Source organism: Hippoglossus stenolepis, chromosome 10 (genome assembly GCF_022539355.2).
Source record: "Hippoglossus stenolepis isolate QCI-W04-F060 chromosome 10, HSTE1.2, whole genome shotgun sequence".
In the NCBI taxonomy this organism is placed as follows: Eukaryota; Metazoa; Chordata; class Actinopteri; order Pleuronectiformes; family Pleuronectidae; genus Hippoglossus; species Hippoglossus stenolepis.
Genome location: NC_061492.1, coordinates 4,820,072 through 4,836,139, shown reverse-complemented (window position 1 = coordinate 4,836,139; position 16,068 = coordinate 4,820,072). Strand labels below are relative to the sequence as shown.

The window sequence follows — 16,068 nt, the reverse complement described above, 5'->3', positions numbered from 1 at the left end:
ACATTAAAAATAAACATTCATGGAGATAAAAATAGAAATTAATTAAACTAATTTTGGCTCATGCAAAAGTCAGAGAATCCAACTAAATCTGTACTTGCTAGTTTTGGTAACTTAAATCAGCAACGTAACTTGTCGGATTTTTCCCTGAATTGCAGAGAAATAGAAATGTTTTATAACACAAAAGTAAAAATTCAGATACAAGTACTTAATAACTGTTGTCCCTGGTGAAATGACTATAACATACTAATAAAAAAAACCCAATTTATTTCCACATAATATTATTTCCTAATTTAAATGTAATATTGTGCAAAATTACAACAGGTTTGTTTGATATGTCTTCTTCGCTGCAGATAAACCAGGTAGGATGAACGCAAAGGTTTCAAACTTCACTCTGCGCCATAAATAGATTATATAATAAACTGTAATGGTAGCATGTGCAAAAAAGATTGGACACGTAACTAAATCTGTACCTTTGGTCGTTTTAGTCATTAAAAAACCTGGCTGAGTACAAAAGTGACTTTGTTCTCTGAATTGCAGAGGAATCAAACAAATCAAGTTGCACAAATTTAAATATCCAAGTTATTTAAAAACAATAAAAACACTTTCTCATAATGAATATTATTTCCTAGTTGAATTGAATTTTACAGGTTTATTGGACGTGTTTTCTTCCCTGCAGATAAACCAGGTAGGATGACCTGTTTATCCCTGTTGTTTGGAGTTATAACAGTAAATGCTCCTGTCAGCAGGTTCTCTCCTGTTCGAACTCCCCGGCTCTGCCTGATTTAACCCCGGATCATTAAACTACAGTTTGCCGGTACAGTCGGTTCCCCCCGGTGGAGCTGGGCGGCAGACAGGGGGAGAGAGAGACATCCTCCGCCGGAGCAGGAAGCTGCTGGGACCGACCCGAGGTTCAGAGGAGGTGCGGAACAACGTCGACAGCAGCCAGACAGCGGGGGATCCTCCATGATGTAGACCCAGCCGAGCGCCACATCCACCCCACAACACGAGCAGGTGTCGAGGCTGCGGGGCCGCGAACACGAGCCTCCCTCGGTCCATCCCTTTCTCCGGTGTTTTCTTTCTTCCTGCGTGGAGGAGATGAAGGAGCTGCGGGGCTGCGGTATGCGCTCCTCGGTGGGCTTTCTGTCCCGCAGAGAGCTGACCGGCCAGCCGCTGCTGAAGGAGGAGTTCCAGAGGCGGCGGCTGTCCGGCTGCACCAGCCTCTTCAAGAAGGACATGCTCGGACACTTCGGCTGCGTCAACGCCATTGAGTTCTCCAACAACGGCGGCGAATGGCTGGTGTCCGGTAAGTTGACAAATCCTCTCCCTCAGCCCCTAGCTTACACTGTTGTAGTGTTAGCATGCTAACGCTAACTAGCCTGGCAGTCAGCTGAAACGCTGCCCCCCCCCCCCGGGGCTAAGCTAGGTTAGCATAGCGCTTTCCCCTCTCCGTGCTAACGTGCTAACGTCAAACCAAACGGCTCATGGAGGAGGGGGGGCAGCAGCAGACCTGTCCCATATGGCAGCCCCACAACATGAGCCCCGTGCCCGCGGAGCAGCACCTTTATTACCCCGGTGATGAGTCTAAATCATGGCTTCTTCACCCCCCCCACCACCCCCCGATATCACAAAGCTATTTATGTTCCCGAGAGGATTAAAGAAACAATCATGTGGCCTAGTGTTCAGCCATAGACTGTATATAAACAGGGTTCAGCCATAGACTGTATATAAACAGGGTTCAGCCATAGACTGTATATAAACAGGGTTCAGCCATAGACTGTATATAAACAGGGTTCAGCCATAGACTGTATATAAACAGGGTTCAGCCATAGACTGTATATAAACAGGGTTCAGCCATAGACTGTATATAAACAGGGTTCAGCCATAGACTGTATATAAACAGGGTTCAGCCATAGACTGTATATAAACAGGGTTCAGCCATAGACTGTATATAAAGAGGGTTCAGCCATAGACTGTATATAAAGAGGGTTCAGCCATAGACTGTATATAAACAGGGTTCAGCAAGACTGTATATAAAGAGGTTCAGCCATAGAATGATAAACAGGCAGCCATAGACTGTATATAAACAGGGTTCAGCCATAGACTATATATAAACAGGGTTCAGCCATAGACTGTATATAAAGAGGTTCAGCCATAGACTGTATATAAACAGTGTAGCAGCCATAGACTGTATATAAACAGGGTTCAGCCATAGACTGTATATAAACAGGGTTCAGCCATAGACTGTATATAAACAGGGTTCAGCCATAGACTGTATATAAACAGGGTTCAGCCATAGACTGTATATAAACAGGGTTCAGCCATAGACTGTATATAAACAGGGTTCAGCCATAGACTGTATATAAACAGGGTTCAGCCATAGACTGTATATAAACAGGGTTCTGCCATAGTCTGTATATAAACAGGGTTCAGCCATAGACTGTATATAAATAGGGTTCAGCCATAGACTGTATATAAATAGGGTTCAGCCATAGACTGTAAAATCAGCATAGACTGTATATAAACAGGGTTCAGCCATAGACTGTATATAAAGAGGATTCAGCCATAGACTGTATATAAACAGTGTAGCAGCCATAGACTGTATATAAAGAGGGTTCAGCCATAGACTGTATATAAAGAGGATTCAGTAGCCATAGACTATATATAAAGAGGGTTCAGCCATAGACTGTATATAAAGAGGGTTCAGCCATAGACTATATATAAACAGGGTTCTGCCATAGACTGTATATAAAGAGGGTTCAGCCATAGACTATATATAAACAGGGTTCAGCCATAGACTATATATAAACAGGGTTCTGCTGGGCACCATAGACCTGCAGTTCACCTATATTTAACATGTAACTCTATGCAGATTTTCTCCTTCCCTGCTGATAGATGCACCAGATCAGTGTGAACACATGTAAAGAAGCACAGGAAATGAGGATTGCACATTTTGTTGAAATAGAATGTGAAAAGGGTGAATATCAAATGATAAAAATCCCTAATTCAAATGTGACCACACTCTCACTTCCCATTTTTTAAAGCTATGCAGTAATTGCATAATGTGCAAAAGTTTGTGCACCAAGTCAGGACTGTGACCTCGCCCCCCCCCCCTTTGACAACTGTAAAACATGGAGGGGGAGGAAATGTTGTGCTTTGGGGTTGTGTGTGGCAGTGAGTTGCACGATACAGGGAAATAAATGGATTCCACAGGGAGGAGGCGCATGTCCTGCTGCTGGTCAAGAAGCTGAAACTGCGCAAACCACTAAATACTTCATGAACATCACTGAAATCTGTGGGAAGATCTTAAACATCCTTTGTGTGTGTGTGTGTCACCCCAAAACTTTCTAAGATCTTGAAGTGATCAGGAATAGACAAACTCTGAGCAAGTTGAGACATCTGGTATAAACTGGGAGGGGTTGTTTTCTAAGTACTCATTTTGCACATCCAACATTTTCTTCAGTTTTCACTTTTTATTCTCCCCAATACTACAAATTAAATAGATGTAGCCCGGCCGTATTTGTGTTTTCCTTTATTTACAGTTATTTTTAATTAATGGTTAAAGTATCAAGCCTCAATCACATTTCTTTGTCATTAGTGTTTGACAACAACATCTTGGGAATCATTGCCAATTTCTATTTTTTAATATATATATCTTGGTGTTGGAATTTCCGGTATTGGCGTCAAAGGTTCGTATTGGTCCGGCTCCATGAAACGATCAGCCTCAGTACAACATACAACAAGCTCCATCTTCCGATAAGAAAACCAGGCTCCTTTTAACTGGGAAAACTGAAACTTACAAAACAAAGAAAAGCAGCAAATCCTCACATTGTAGTGGCTGGACAGTGTTGTGAGAGTCTTTGATTGAAAGCTTTTGTTTTCCTGTGAAGTTGGTTTAACCACATTTCTGCTCTTCTGCAGGAGGAGACGACCGCCGGGTTCTCCTGTGGCACATGGAGCAATCCCTTCATGCTCGGTCCAAGCCTGTGAAACTGAAGGGGGAGCATCTGTCTAACATCTTCTGCCTGGCCTTCGACAGCAGCAACCACAAGGTCTTCTCTGGTGGTAAGAATGAGAAAAAAACTCCGTCTGATCTCTGCTGACTTTTTCACAACAGGCAGAAAAGCTTTTCCTCTTTTATTTTTTAGTCCTTGTTCAGGAAATGTAAGTGTTGTGGCTGAATTATCAGTGTGAGGGTTGCAGGTAAAATGTGAATCTGACGAAATGATAAAACTTTAGACACTTGTGTCACTTGTGTGCTGCAAAAACAAAGCTGCAGCAAATGACACCACATTAGAAAGTGCAGGTTCAGAGCAGTGAAATAAAATCTAAAGGGGTAACAGTACCGGGGGAAACAGAAAACGTGTCATTAGCTCATTGCACGTGATGGTCCTGACTCCTGAGTGTAAATTATGGATGGGAAAGTGAACATTTTCCAAAAAGCTGCAGCTGCTGAATTATAAAGGGACTGTCCACTGTCAAGCTGCTTTTTAAATCTGTACAGAGCTGTGAAGCTTTAGTTGTCCACTAATAAATGAATAACTACGTCACCTCACAATCTGATACACACCCGAGGAAGAAGCTAAGATTAGAAAGTTGTATTTGTCCTTCACTCACCTCACAACCTCTCTGTTTGCTTGTTTTGTAGGAAATGATGAACAAGTCATTCTCCATGATGTGGAGAGGTGGGTACAAACTATTCAGTATTGTAGAATCAAAACATTTTTATAAACGTCATAAATGTGTGTGTGTTGATGGATGTTGCCTCCACACAGACGGGAAACTCTGAACGTGTTCCTGCACATCGATGCCGTGTACAGTTTGTCCGTCAGCCCGGTGAACGACAACGTGTTCGCCAGCTCATCTGACGACGGACGGGTTCTTATCTGGGACACTCGCGAGCCGCCACACGGAGGTAAGTGGAGGAGCCATGTTCGCTCCAGTGCCTGATGATGCTGCTGTTAATGTTTGTGCTTAAAGCTGAAATACATGAGGAATTAAAGCATTTTCCAAATTACACAACATGCACTTCCAACAGTGATGCCCTTTACCCTCATGCCCTAATTTCTGTTGAAAAACAAAACAAAACAAGATTAAACCGAAACATCAAATTTAAATATATTTTTTACAGTCTATATTGTGCAGGGCTGCAACTATTTATTGAATTATTGATAAAATTGATTATTTATTGTTAAGTTATGCCCAAAACCAGAGATATTCACTAAACAAAACAAAGAAAATCAACAAATCATCACATTGGACAGATTACTTGAAATAAAAGTTTGTCTCTTTGTAAAGTTAAAAAACTGTTCATAGGCCCAGACATATCTTGTTGGGCTGAATTGTGTTCGTAGAGTAATTCATGATCGGACCTAGTGAGATTTTAAATATGCAGCTGGATCATCTTTCATGATGTCCACATCTTTCTTCCTTGTGACCACGTTGGACTAATAATACATCAAGTAGCAATTACTCCTCTATTTCCACCAGCAGCTTTTTATGGCGGTGTTGATGAGCCTGGTTCAAAATATTATTCATTCTATAGGATTCACCAAAGTAAATATAGATGTATTTGTTATTAGGTTATTAACAGTGACAGTGTGTTTAACAGCAGGACTGCAGCTGGAATGCAAAACCTCGACATTACATAATGAAAGATCTGAACAAAACAAGCATCCATCTCTTTTAGTGATCATGCAATTCTCATGTTTACCTTTAATTTCTTCCTGTAGAGCCGTTCTGCCTGGCCAGCTACCCCTCAGCCTTCCACAGCGTGATGTTCAACCCTGTGGAGCCGAGGCTGCTCGCCACCGCCAACTCCAAGGAGGGAGTTGGATTATGGGACATCCGCAAACCGCGCAGGTTGGAGTCTGTTTTTTCTTTCTCTTTCTATCTCTTGACCCAATTTCTAAGACAAGATGAAACTTTTATTGTTCCCTGTGGGGAAATTGCTGTTTGTTACAGCCGCACTAAAATAAGCCGCAGAGATAATAAAAACAAGAAGAGCTGTAAGCATTATTAGAAATAATAAAACGGTAAAAGCCACTGAGGGAGTAAAATGGACGAGAATCATTTTTGGAGGTTGTTAAAATTTAAGATGCTGTTTATCCATCTCAATGTAGAAGTTTGGAAATGGGTGGAAATGTGGGAAGATTTAAAATATAATGGACATTGTTGTTTCACTCTTTGTTTCAATTGTTTTATTCAATAGTAAGAAAAATACACAATATTTACACATCCAATAAAATAGTGATTATAAAAGATGTACATTACTGAAACGTAATTTCTCTAAAATGAAAGAGGATCCATTTTAAACATTTGTATGTTCTGTGTCGATAAAGAAGTTGGGTCACTTTGTCATTTAGATTCTTCATTTTGACTTTGGCCTGTCGTTCACGTTCTATTCGATTGAGTCATGATCGTCCTAACAAAGATTATTGATCTGTGTGTTTACCCTGCGAGGAACAAACATCCTCTCCCCACTGGGTGGTGCTGTTGTCCTACTGTTACACTCGTCACTGCAGCTCCTCGGCCAACTGCAGCATCGTCTCAGAAAAACACAACTAATCTTTACACCAATAAAATTACTCTGTGAAAACACTGAGCTGCGGCGAGTGTGTTTACACATCCTCAGGTTTGCTTAGGTTTAAGTTATTAGTACATGAATGACGGCTCTTTAAATTAAAGTAAGCACTGAGTCATTTCTCGTCCTCCACTGTTGGCTCTGTCTCTGCTGTGAGCTAATGTTCACTGTTAGTCACTTAATGTCTGTTATTACTATTAAAAACAGATGAAGAAGTTTCAATGAAATGCCTTTGTGATGAAACACTTATTTAATCTTGCACTATGCTGCAGTTTTCTGATGGCGATGTTATGTCAGCTGCACGGTCTGACATTTATTTATTTTGTTTGTTAAAAGTGCTTCGGAGTAAAAGTAAAACATTGGAGCAAATACCCAACTAATGTCCGTCCACAGCTTTAAAAACAACACCGAACTGTCTGGTCACACGAGGATCGGTCTAACCAACATCTGACATTTTCTTTTCCGTCTATTTCCTCAGCTCGCTTCTGCGTTATGGAGGTAACATGTCCCTGCAGAGCGCCATGAGCGTTCGCTTCAACAGCACCGGCACCCAGCTGCTGGCGCTGCGCCGCCGCCTGCCGCCGGTCCTCTACGAGTTGCACTCCCGCCTGCCGAGCTACCAGTTCGACAACCAGGGCTACTTCAATTCCTGCACCATGAAAAGCTGCTGCTTCGCCGGCGACAAAGATCAGGTCGGTCGTCAGATGAATGAATGTGAAAATAAAGCAAAAAGTACTACAGCCACTAAGATAACTACTATTAGAATATACTAGAAACTTGGCTAAAAAAAACGTGATCCCCGTGATACATAAGATATTCAAGATATTTTTTTAAGATAACATGTTCTGTATACATCAAATTTTATATCAAGGAGAATGTGAAATGTTATACAAGAGGTCTTAAAATATAACGTATTGCTCCCAAGAGTGGGATTTGGCTTCTGTCGGAGAAAGCAGACACAGCAAAATGGAAATGATGTCAGACGCTGGAGATGTTTGATGTCTGCTCACTTTAAAGTCAACTTAAGAGGAATATTGGGAACATGTGGGATCAATAAATAGAACAGAAATAAAAGAATATACCAGTTATGTCTGTGAAACTGGGAATGATGAGTTGTGGATAAATGCCAGAATTCCTTATGTTCAGCCTGTGGTTTTCCCAGTGGTCCTCCTCAGACATGACATCACTCCGCAGTCATGTTTGTTATGTTAACATTATCCTCGGGTGTCGTTGGAGCTCACGGGGGCTTAAAGGTGATCCTCCCTACAGGAGGGGAAGGAGGTGGTTTAAAGGTTCCAGAAGCAGGTCAGGACTGGAGAAGGAGGTTGCTGGTTCTAATCTCTTTACCTTACCAGCGGAGGCGCTGTTGAGCTTTTGAGGTTTACTTGTGTATTAGATGAGAAATATGAATTAACATCCCTCGTGCAACCGTGTTCAAATATGATCAGCTCTCGACTCTTCTGTTAATCAAGGTAAACGTCTCACTGTGATGTAGATTAGCGTCCAGCTCTGTCTGAATCCGACCGAGCCCCAGAGAAAACTAACCGACCCGAACCCGACAGGCGTTCAGTTCTTTTATATCCAAGCCCGACCCAAGCCTGACGTTATTCCAGATTACAGGCCCATGCAGTGTAACCTGATACCATTTCAAACTCTTAATGTAGAAGTGCACTGCAGCGTGTGTGTGCGCTGTGACATCACTGGTGCTTGTGGTAAGAGATGAAACCGGGCACATCCAACTACACCCAGCACTGATGTCTGGTGTGGTCACTAACATGGAATTCTTCTTTAACATCTTGTCCTGCTGGTGATTTTACATTAAATAATAGGTTTATTTATTATTAGTGATACACTTAAAGCTGCATGAGACATTTCTCAAGACTTCATGGCTGCGAAGAGCCAGAAAAAACTGGACTGATGCTTTGAAGTTAAGTTGAGCAATATGACCACACAGAGTAAACATGACATGATAAGATTACACCACAGTGTTTATACCAGTGGCTGTTTCTTTAATATATCTGGATGAAATGTAGACTATATTGTAACTTGGTGAACAGGACTGCTTCATGTTTTTTAGGATTTTTTTGCACCAATGTGAAGATTTTAGCCAAAAAGACTTATTTTACATACATATTCTATAAAAATACTATATTGCAATATACTACACAGACTTATTGTACGTATCTTGTGATAATTTCATTCATACCACCTGCTCCTGCTGCCTCAACATATTGTATAAACATTTATGGGCAGTGAAAAACCGCCTACAGTTCCGTTGCAGGGGTTGTGAGAAATATTTAGCGGCATTGAGACCCGCCCATCCAGTTTAATACAAAAACTCAAATCAAGAACCATTAGGACCTTCATGCCAATATATAAGAACGTACATGTCAGGTATAGTAGTAGAGTTTAGAGGAAATGAGAAGAGGAGAAGCTGTGAGATCATTTAATTTGTTTAAGAAGGAGCTTTATCCAGAATTCTCAGCCCTGATCTCACAACACTCTCACAAACCTCTTTATACAGACACACAACCACAACTACTAGAGGATTCTCTCACTATGGTGCGAGCGCCGTGGTGCAGAGTGGGAGCTTATATCAGATGGAATTGATAGAAGGGAAAGAAGCCAGGGCGTTCCTGGTGTGACATTCCTACTTGACGTGTCCTCTGGGAACCTGAGGCTGAGCACACAGGTGTTTACATCAGAGTGGGTTCATGTGTCTTGAAGCTGAACTGGTCTGAGCTGCAGTTTGAGGATTTTTTATTATCGCTGCAGAAATTTTTTTAGATGAAGTCATATTGCTATTTTTCACACAAACCATTTAGAATAAGGGGGGTAGAAAAAAGATAAATGCAGCCACAGAGACCAGCAGAATATTTGCAGATGGAAATTGAAGACATTTGTTTAAATCATTGGCAGAAAAATACTCCACATCTTGACACGGTGTCAGCCCACAAGACGGTGCCTCAAAACAAATCCACATGATTTAATAGAAATATGCATCCAGATGGTCAAACAAGGCTCAAAAAACATTCTGGAAATATGCAGAACAGAGGAGGAGAAGGCAGGTAAATGTATTTTTCTTAAAAGGAAAATATGCTGGTTTCTTCTCATGAATATAATTGCATTGACTGCATAATCAACCTCCCACCCAATGCTAATTAACTCAATTGTCAATGTGAGTTGAATTTGGTCAAAGAGTTAAACTCACAAATTACTAAACAGCACAAGACGCTGCTTTAAACACTCAAAATTCTTTATGTCCCATCTGCTAACATGGAGGAGGCGTGGTTTATGGGTTAGGGTTATGCTGCAGGCAGACACAGCCACCAGGTTTGCGATCAGGATGTTTTGGCTTCACTTTTGGCGAGCTGTCATGTCGTCCATCTTTATATAGAGTCTACGGTCGGAAAATTAAAGGTTCAGTGTGTAGAATTTAGTGACATCTAGTGGCAAATACCCCTCACCTCACCCTTCTCTTCCAAACATGAAAGAGAACCTGTGGAAGCCTTCAGTTGTCATAAAAACTCAAAAGATGTTTAGTTTGTCCCGTCTGGGCTACTGTACAAAACATGGCGGCCTCCGTAGAGAGGAACCGCTCCCGATGTAAATATAAAGTATTTAAATATAAAGTATTTAAATATAAAGGCCCATTCTAGGGTAAAGAAAACAACAATTTAGATGATCACACACTCGTGAAAACCTCACTAGGATTATTTTATATTAAATGGATCACTTTAACACACTGGACCTTTAACTGGTCGACAGGCAGAGACGTACAACTGTAAGGTGGTAATTGTAGTTTTTCTTCTAATTGCTTTACCACATCTGTATCTATAAGAGTAAACGTCACCCACCTGTCCAAACTTGCCGTCGGCGACAGGTTTAAGTGGAACCATCTGTTCCCAAGGTTGAGACAAGGAGCAGGAACTGTGTTGGGTCAGATTGTCATGTCACGTCAAGAGCAGGTTATGAGACTGACTAATCTGGAAAGACCTCCAACCCAAGGATCTACCTCCCCCACTGTGAACTGTGATATATATGTAAACATTTATTTTTCTGTTGTCAAAGAAAATCTAATCTGTAAATATCCCTGTTTGACCCGGCAGTACATCCTGTCTGGATCCGATGACTTCAACCTCTACATGTGGAGAATCCCAAAGAATCCAGAAGCAGGTGAGTTATCGACCGGGTTTATTCTCTACTTCATCTTATCTTTAATTATGGGAATGCGTAACTGATAATGGGATTCAGATTTTCCTTCTTGTCCTTCGTTACAAAGGTTTGAAATTTCATTCATTGTGGTCTTAAGAAGTCTTTTAACTTGTTAAAACCTGTAGAAACCCTGTACTCGGACAATGAATCAACTTCACATGACAAAAGAAGTTCATTAATATATCCCAACATCAGACAGTTACTTTTCTTGTGTCTACTCTGAAGAATAGTGGGATATTTCCCTTGGTTTTCCTTTGTGTGTCTGGTTTGTGTGAGTTCACTCTGTTCATCGTCAGTGGAGCTGCTCAACACACGTCCCATGACTGAAAAGGAGCTTGTTTGAGTTTTCGTGACCTTTTCATGCTGCAAGGTTAAAGATTTCAGTGGCGTCAGCGTCAGGCAAAAACAAACCCGATTTCAGTCGCTGTAGGTTTTAACCACAATCTGAAGCATAATAGACTCCTCTGTGTTCTTAACATAAGAGCCTCAGCCCAGACTGTGGTTTGCCCTCAGTTCATTTGGACACAATATATTTTCCAGGCATGATTCTTTCCATTTTAACTCTTAATTATGATTTGTATTAAACTGCATGAACTATCTGTCAGGTTTGAGTGTGTTCACCTGCTCAAACCAAACTAAAAATCAAGCTTAAATACAGAGAAACGTAAGAATTAAGTCTATTCGTACTAATTACTTTGGGGAATGCAGCAATCCAAGAATGTGGTCGTGTGCAGCTCTGTGGCACCACCTGACACATTTCTGGATTTTATTTTCCCCAGAGTTACTCACACTGAAAATATGTGCACTCACTGGGCCTATTCTGTGTCAGACTAATGGCATATTCTGAGGATTACATTACTGCTGTTGGGACTGTTTAATTTCACCAGCAGTATTTTCACATTTCTCAGGTCCAGAAACAGGTTGAATGTTTGTGTTTCTTTTTCATGAATCCTCGTCCGTATATCTTTTAATTTCTGGGACTCTGAGTTTATATTTATTTTGATTCTGCCTGTATCGCATTGAATAAAAAAACCTGCGATGTGTGTTTACTTCTCAGGAGGCGCAGGTCGTGTGGTGAACGGGGCTTTCATGATTCTGAAAGGCCACCGCTCCATCGTGAACCAGGTTCGCTTCAACCCTCACACCTACATGATCTGCTCGTCCGGTGTGGAGAAGGTCATCAAGGTTAGTGAAGGACACATATGATGCTTTTTCACTCTTTCTTTCCTCTTATGTGTTATATGCATTTTTTCTTTATCTAAAAGTGCCGCAGGAGTAGATGGATTTAGACTTTAGATGCTGTGGTTAGAGAAATAGTTTTTTAAGTGGACTGTCGAACGTTGGGTTGTCAGTGTCCTCAGTTGTTGAGACAGTAGATGTGCCACTAAGTGAGACATTGATCTCCAGTGACACCACACGGCAACTGAACGAGCTCTGACTTCCCCCTGTGGAGCCGGGAATGAGCAAAGACGGATTTCCTCTACCACTGACTGCCGCCTGTAACAGATAATGTTGGTCACTTTTCTGAAACTGGGTCATGGGGAGACGGGGATGGTTCCTCAGAGAGTTTTTTTTAAAGCAGAGCCAGGCTGTGATGCAGAGCCAGTCGGTCTAAAGTCTCAGCAGGCTAAAGTAACCGGAATCAAACGGAAATGGATTTATACGCCTATAAAGTAAATCAAAGCTAAAGCTTGAACTGTAGCTCAAGATTAATTAGACAACAACATGTTTTATTTTGTTTATCTGTTGACTATTTGAGTGTTAAGCAAAAAAAGACAGAAGAGGTCAGAGTCAGTCACTCCTTTAATGGACCAGAAGAGTTAACTTTATTCTTGACATTTTGACTTTATTCTTAAAATGAAAAGTTTTTGTTTTGCTTGGCCCCAATGCTCTGACCATGCTCTAACATTGATATATTACACAGTTAAATTTAGGGTTTATCACAGCACGACTGATGTATTACGAGTCTTATTCAGTACAAGTTCTGAGTCACAGTTTGGATCCTGACCTTATAAATAATCCAGGGAACATTTAAAGTTCACGTCTCACCAATTTTCGGCTGACTCACTGTTTTTGCCAGTGCTGAAGGAAACGTAACACATGCTGTTTTACTATCAGTAATCGTTCCCAAACACTCAGATGTCCTTTTCAGGGCAGTTCAGATAGACACAGTGGAAAGTCTGATGGAGCCTTGTTATTATTGTTAAATAAAATACCTCACATCAGCACATTAACCCAACTGAAACACTGGGACCCAAAAGTCTTTCTATCAATTGGAAGGTGAATACATGAACATCTTTTAGGTGTCGTTTTAATTTACGTTTATTTACGTCTAAATGGTTAAAAGCCTAAATAGTGTCTCCATTTGAAATATCTACTCTGGAATGTTTTTTTACCAGTGTTTATGAGCGGTACCTCATTTCTTTTGTATAAACACAACCTGTAGGTGACAGGATTCCTATTCCTGCTCCTGGATTCTTGCTCTTTAGTCTGTGGACGGTTTATGGTGTTTATGCAAAAGCAGAACAGGAAACTAGTATGAATGTAAACGATGCAAGATTACATTTATTCAAATAGGCAGATTGGCAAATGTCTGAAATGCATTTTAACGTGTTCTAACCCTGAAGTCCACAGGCAATGATCAGTGTTGTATTAACTGTGGGAATCTAAGAATATGTAATTCAACATTAACATTGTCAAAAATTAAATTTAGTAGAAGAAGTCGTTTTTTATTTCCATTGAAGACGACAAAGACTTTTTCTTCTTTTGTGTCAGTACAGTAACACAAGCTCTGTTTTGTACATTAGACTGTACAGAGTGAAAGATGATACAGGCCCAGGTGTTCAGAAGAACAGACAGTCTTTAAACTGACCCTCTCCCTTCTGGCTTCTCATTGTTTCTCCATCCATTTTTCTTTCGTTCCGTCCAACTTTTTAATCTGTTCCTTGTATCTTCCACTTCTCATTCCACCATTGTTTTCCATCCATGCAGGTGTGGAGTCCCTACCAGCAGCCTGAGAGTCTTGGTGACCTGGAGGGGCGTGTGGAGGACAAATCCCGTAGCCTCTATACCCATGAGGAGTACATCAGCCTGGTGCTCAACAGTGGCAGCGGTCTGTCCCATGACTACGTCAGCCAGTCCATCCAGGAGGACCCGCGCATGATGGCGTTCTTTGACTCGTTGGTGCGTCGAGAGATCGAGGGCTGGAGCTCAGACTCCGACAGCGACTTGAGCGAGGAGGCCATCATGCAGCTTCACGCCCGCGGACGTCGCACTACTACACGACCCACGCCAGCGCCTCCTATCGCTGCCCCGCCTGCTGTTCAGCCAAGTGACTCAGATAACTCGTCGTCCTCCTCTTTGGCTGGACCCGAGGCCTCAGGAGGGGAAGAGCCCACCCAGGCAGAGGCAGAGGCAGAAGCAGAGGAAGAGGAAGAGGAGCAGCCAAGGAGACGCAGCAGGAATCAGCAGCCACAGTCCGGCTTTCTGGTGAACGAAGACTCAGACTCGAGTGGGTTTTGGCTGGACCCCATGCCCCGGCCTCGCTCCCCCAGCCCCCGGGACAACTCCACGCTGTCCAGCCCCGCCTCCTCCCCTTCACTCCCCGCCGGAGCCTCCAGCTCCTCCACGTCCACTTCCAGCTCGAGCAGTGATGACGAGGAGCGGCGCAGCGCGGTGAGGCGGCGCAATGTCATGAGACGACGGCGCATGAGTGTGGTCTCCAGAGCGGGGTATCGACCTGAGTCTGTACAGGCTTTGTTTTCAGCCATTGACTCCTGCAGCTACCCATCAATCTCCCTCGAGGACCTGTCTTCTTCCTCGTCAGAAGTACAAAAATCTCTCCAAATCAAGCCCCAGAGTGGTGGCAACGGAGAGGAGGAAAAATGTCTGAGCCCCTCTGACTTTGTGTGTTCAAGCCCAGTAATGACCCCCGAAAGTCAGGAGAATGAGGAGGGGAGTGACAGGACATTGGACGGACACAGGACTGAAGCGAGGACTCTGACAGACTTTGTTTTGGACAGCTCCGACAGTGGAGAGGCGTGTAGCAGCTCAGCAGCTGCAGAGCGTAACTCCAAGAGCCGACGGAGCACTGGAGTGAACGGGCAGCACCGGACTGTGGCTTCATACATGAGCGAGACCCTGTGTGTCTCCTCAGAATCCGACGGAGAGACTGACGTCACACCTGAAGACACCAGGCCACAGAGAGGAAAAGGCCCGGCTCTGAAACGGACTCACAAGGGCTCAGAAGAGGGAGAGTCAGGCTCCTCACCCTCAGAAAAGAAATTAAAAACATAATGAACTATTTTCTTTTCATCCCAGAAGGAAATCATTTGTTAACGGACCTAATTTGGAAGTGGGTTTTCTATGGGTTTTTACAACTCAGCGATTTCATTTTGTGTCTTGTTGTCATGTGACACGTTTGAGCTTGTGCTGCTAATGAGCAGAAAACCTTAAGCAACTTTTAAAAAAAAAGACGATGTGGTTAATTTTTGTTTCAGAACAAAAAGAATTTGAGTGTCATCGTTCTTTAGGTCAAACCATAGATGACGTTAAAAGATGGGAAGTATGAAACAAACGGTAAATATTGTTGCTAACAATGGTATTTTAAGTGAACTGCAATGGCTCATCATTTGTTTTCATGCGGCGTTAGTGGGTTTTTTCTCAGTCACGCTCTGGTGGTTGCAGAAAGCTCCTCCCAGGATTTGGAGCTTTTCCAACCATTACGAAAATCTCTTATTGAGTAAAAAGGCTTTGCAGAGTTTTAATTTCTACGGTTTCACACTGAGCGTAAATCTGATTGAGCTTATTGTCATTTTTAAGAGGTTCTCGGCTGTGACTGCTTCAGGGTGCCTGAAGAATTGACTGAGTCGCCATAGAAATCCTAAGGAGCAGCATTTGTTTAATCTGTGCATTGAAATGATGCTTTCATTGTCTTGCATACCAATTTTCTTTTTGTCTCATTATCCAGCCCCTGGGCGCCATTACAAGCCAGCTCGCTTTTGTTTCCTTGCAATTAAAGACTAATTTGTTCTCCAGTGACAACGCACCGTCTTCTTCCTGAGGACTTGCTGATTCACAAAACTGTTTGAGTGATGAAATGTTTTTTCTATCTCGAGTCATTTTTATTGCAGATGCGGAGCCTCCACGACCAAGTTGCCATGGCAACACAGCCTCAACTTCCCGTGAAGTAAATGTGAAGCCTGCTCATCTGGCCGTGACGCCTGAGCAACCATTGTCAACCAGAGCAAAAATATTGTATTGATTAAATCCAG

At 42.3% G+C, this 16,068-nt stretch overlaps 1 protein-coding gene across 1 annotated transcript; it reads left to right on the top strand.

The window, feature by feature from the left end:
- Positions 1-391: 391 nt before the first annotated feature.
- Positions 392-15,838, top strand: dcaf5 (ddb1 and cul4 associated factor 5). The gene is made up of 9 exons (XM_035167450.2): positions 392-1,303; positions 3,919-4,062; positions 4,646-4,682; positions 4,773-4,912; positions 5,730-5,859; positions 7,059-7,272; positions 10,690-10,756; positions 11,853-11,980; positions 13,787-15,838. The coding sequence occupies exons 1-9, from the start codon at positions 1,096-1,098 to the stop codon at positions 15,089-15,091; spliced, it is 2,373 nt and encodes a 790-aa protein (XP_035023341.1). The 5' UTR covers positions 392-1,095; the 3' UTR covers positions 15,092-15,838.
- Positions 15,839-16,068: the final 230 nt, after the last annotated feature.